Consider the following 3,931-nt stretch of genomic DNA (forward strand, 5'->3'; position numbering starts at 1 on the left):
GCTCTTGTAGACCAGGCTGGTCTCGAACTCACAGAGATCCGCCTGCCTCTGCCTCCCGAGTGCTGGGATTAAAGGTGTGCGCCACCACCACCCGGCTAATTGGCTGTATTTTCAATTATAGATTCAGGCAAAACTTAATTTTATAAGCTAGAAGTAGTCCCAGGGGAGAAGGCACAAATTAAAAAAAAAAAAAAATAGAAGTAGTCCCAAAGTCAAATTAATTAAAATACAGCTGTTCTTTCAGAAGTTAAAATACAACTGCTATAATATAAATATATCTGAAACATCTGGACCATCTGCAATTTTTTTTTTTTTTGGTTTTTTTTGGTTTTTCGAGACAGGGTTTCTCTGTGGTTTTGGAGCCTGTCCTGGAATTAGCTCTTGTAGACCAGGCTGGTCTCGAACTCACAGAGATCCGCCTGCCTCTGCCTCCCGTGTGCTGGGATTAAAGGCGTGCGCCACCACTGCCCGGCCCATCTGCAAATTTTGAAGAACTGGAATATAGGAAACCCTAAGAAACTTTCCTGAAGTTAAAATAGATAGCTAGAAAATGGAACCAAATTTCACTTGAGAGTGTTCACTTTTGATCTTTACATCACACTACCTCCAAAGTGAGCTTTAAGTGGGTGACAAATCATGATGAACATGTCTCAATGTCCTCCCCCAGGGGGATCTAGTGAAAGACGGCTCTTTAGTGTCAAGCCTTCCTTGCTTCATTGTCTCACTTACTGTTCCTCTCATTCTGTGCACCAATTCGTACATTCGGATGCAGCCTTCCACTTTGATTGCTCGGGAGGACAGAAGTGCAATAGTTTCAGTGCTCTGGGACTCTTGGGTGCTCTAAACAAAAGATAAGTAAATGAATTTTCAACATGGTAAACTTGTGTTGTCTTTATAGACAAAGATCATGTCCTTGTTAGCTTTCCATCACTGTAATTTTCCTAGAAAATTGTCCAAAAGAAAGATTTATTTTGGTACCCAGTTCAGAAGTCTCCATACATAGTCATTTGATTCACTTGTTGTTATGGAATATTACTTTAACTATATAAAGATAGTTTACATTTGTTTATGCTGCATTTATTGAATGATATAAAGATATGTGGTTTTGCCTACTGAAGGCGCCTGATTGATCTAATAAAAAGCTGAAGAATGGCCAACAGCTGGGCAATAGAGGCACAGGTGCAGCTGGTGGGCTGAGAGAATAAATACGAGGAGGAATCTAGGAGTCTGGGAGGGAGGGACGGGAAGATGAAAGGTGAGGATAAGAGAACGAGAAAGAGAGGGAGATGCCCCTGGGCCAGCCAAGGAGAAAGCAGGAAAAGTAGGACATACACAATGAAAGAAAGGCAAAAAACCCTGAGGTAAAGCGTAGATAAAGGAAAATAGGTTAATATAAGTTATAATATCTAGTTGGATGAGCATAAGATAAGGCTGAATATTCATATAGTAAGTCTCTGTATCACAACTTAAAAGAAAGCCTGATACAACTGGTTGCTTATTGCTTGTTTCAAGTCTGTGCTAAGTCAGAATATGTAGAGAAAAGCAGCTGATGTGGTATATCCTTTTGTATATGTGTTCCTTTTAATTATTAATAAATCTATTGTCTACGGCAGGGCAGAATATAGCCAGGCTGGAAGAGATATTTATAGAGAGAGTAGGCAGACATAAGACACCACGCAGCTGCCAAAGGAAACAGACGCTGGATCCTTATCAGTAAGCCACAGCCTCATGTCAATATACAGATTAATAGAAATAGGTTAATTTAAGATGTAAGGGTTAGTTAATAAGAATTCTGAGCTAAAAAACAAACAAACAAACAAGAATTCTGAGCTAATAGGCCAAGCAATGTTGTAATTAATATATTTTCTATGTGATTATATAGGTCTGGCCAGCTGGGAATGAACAAGCAGTCTCCGCCTACAAAATGGGGCTCCAACATGGGGCAACTACATTCACATAAAACCTGAGAGATTGCCGGGCGGTGGTGGCGCACGCCTTTAATCCCAGCACTCGGGAGGCAGAGGCAGGTGGATCTCTGTGAGTTCGAGACCAGCCTGGTCTACAGAGCTAGTTCCAGGACAGGCTCCAAAGCCACAGAGAAACCCTGTCTCGAAAAAACCAAAAAAAAAAAAAAAAACCTGAGAGACTGAGAAAAAATTCCAGACACAAAAAGAACAGAGTTAAGTACAGCTTCTTGGTAGCAGCATTTTTCTCGGGTGGGCTCTGTTTGCCAGAGGCAAGCAGAGACATAATTCCTGTAAGAGAAAAATTCCTACTCAGCATTAGCACCAAAAACTGCATGGCTCCTTTAAGCATGGCTTCCTGGTTCGTGCTGGTACAGTTACAGAGCACTTAAATGGGGTCTGTGTGTAGCATGTTACAAACTGCTTAATGGCAACATACACCCACTGCATCCCTGGAGCTGGGGTGGTAAGTATGACTTGCAGAGGTCATGAACATGCCTTCCCAAAGTTGCACTAGGTGGGGCCAACAAAAAGGGTCACAGAATTGGCGCTGTGCACGCCACTTAACATTAAAAAAAAAAAAAAGGCAACCGAGTGGTGGTGAGCACAGCACTTGAGAGGAAGAGGCAGGCGGATCTCTGTGAGTTCAAGGCCAGCCTGATCTACAAAGTGAGTTCCAGGACAGGCTCCAAAGCTATAGAGAAACCCTGTCTCGAAAAACAAAACAAAAACCGCAGTCAGTCATAGATTAAAGAGGTGAAGAAAAGTAAGTCATGTCAAGATGGAATATACACAGAGAATCAGAATTATGTATATTATTGTGAATTTTTTGACTGAAGAGACATTTGATTCTGGGTGCTAAGCTAAACAAACATATATATTTTAAAGGTATCTTGACTTCAAAATTTGAATCTAAGGATATGGTTCTTTTGAAAAGAGATTCTGCTTTTGTTTCCACAGAAGATGAGAACTTGTATATTCCTTCCAGGCTAATGTGGTTTGATGGAACAAACTTCCCACAAAAAATGTCTCTGTGAACCCTAAAAATAATTTGCCCAACAAATAGCTGGAAACAGTTTGGAGAAAGCAATGCCAAAATTCCCAAAATGATTGTTTATAAATGTTTATTTTCATTTCAAAAGGGTTGGTAAAAAATGTTAATGGAAATGAGGGGGATATGATATAGAGATGAATACTTTGTATTGGTATGGATCTTGGTCTATTGATACAAATTGAACATCAATTTGCTACACTATTTATATGTATTTCTGCTCTTGTTTAAGGTATTGTGTTTGTGTAGCTCATTTAAAAATGTATAGTTAAGAAATACAGATTAGTAGTTATCTGTCATAATCAAACTTTTAGTTATATTAGTTTTCTAAATATACAGAGATGTATTTCAGTTAGATAATCTTCACCACTCCAAAGACCTATAGAATATGGCATTTAAAATGTTTTAAGAACATAGAAAGTGAGGCATGTCTGTTTCTGGCAGCACCAATTACTTCAAGAGGAAGATAGGCATCGAAGAGTCTCTTTATGGAGTTTGCTAGCCATTTGGGCAAAAAGCTGCTCTTGCCTGGACTGCTTTATGATATGCTGTATGAATTTGACATGCAGGACCCATAGAAAAGTGACTGCTAAACTTTCCAAAAGAAGGGATGGTCCTTCAGGGTTCCTGCTTCATAGAACAAACTGCAAGATATTCTACTGGACACAGAAAAAAGCAAATGATGAACTTTGCCATTAGAAGGCAGAACAGATCTTCAAATTTCCTGCTTCATAGAAAAGTCTGCTGGATACTATGGGCTTGTAGGCTAAAGATGGATCCCTCAATGTTACAGAAGAACCTTGGGTGAAATCCAGGCAGCAAGATGTCTCCATCAATTCTAGAGTTTTGGAAGTTACTTAGAATGCACTTCCTGTTTATTTAAGTAAAAAAATTTTTTTTTTTTTTTTTGGTTTTT

General features: G+C 39.4%; 1 protein-coding gene across 1 annotated transcript in view; it reads right to left on the reverse strand.

The window, feature by feature from the left end:
- The window catches only part of Gle1 (GLE1, RNA export mediator), a 35,094-nt gene that overhangs the window by 25,185 nt on the left and 5,978 nt on the right, over positions 1–3,931 (reverse strand). The window contains exon 3 of the mRNA XM_013355489.2: positions 730–840. Coding sequence (XP_013210943.1) covers positions 730–840 — 111 coding nt within the window. The remainder of the gene's footprint in view (positions 1–729; positions 841–3,931) is intronic.

Source organism: Microtus ochrogaster, chromosome 4 (genome assembly GCF_000317375.1).
Source record: "Microtus ochrogaster isolate Prairie Vole_2 chromosome 4, MicOch1.0, whole genome shotgun sequence".
NCBI lineage: Eukaryota > Metazoa > Chordata > Mammalia > Rodentia > Cricetidae > Microtus > Microtus ochrogaster.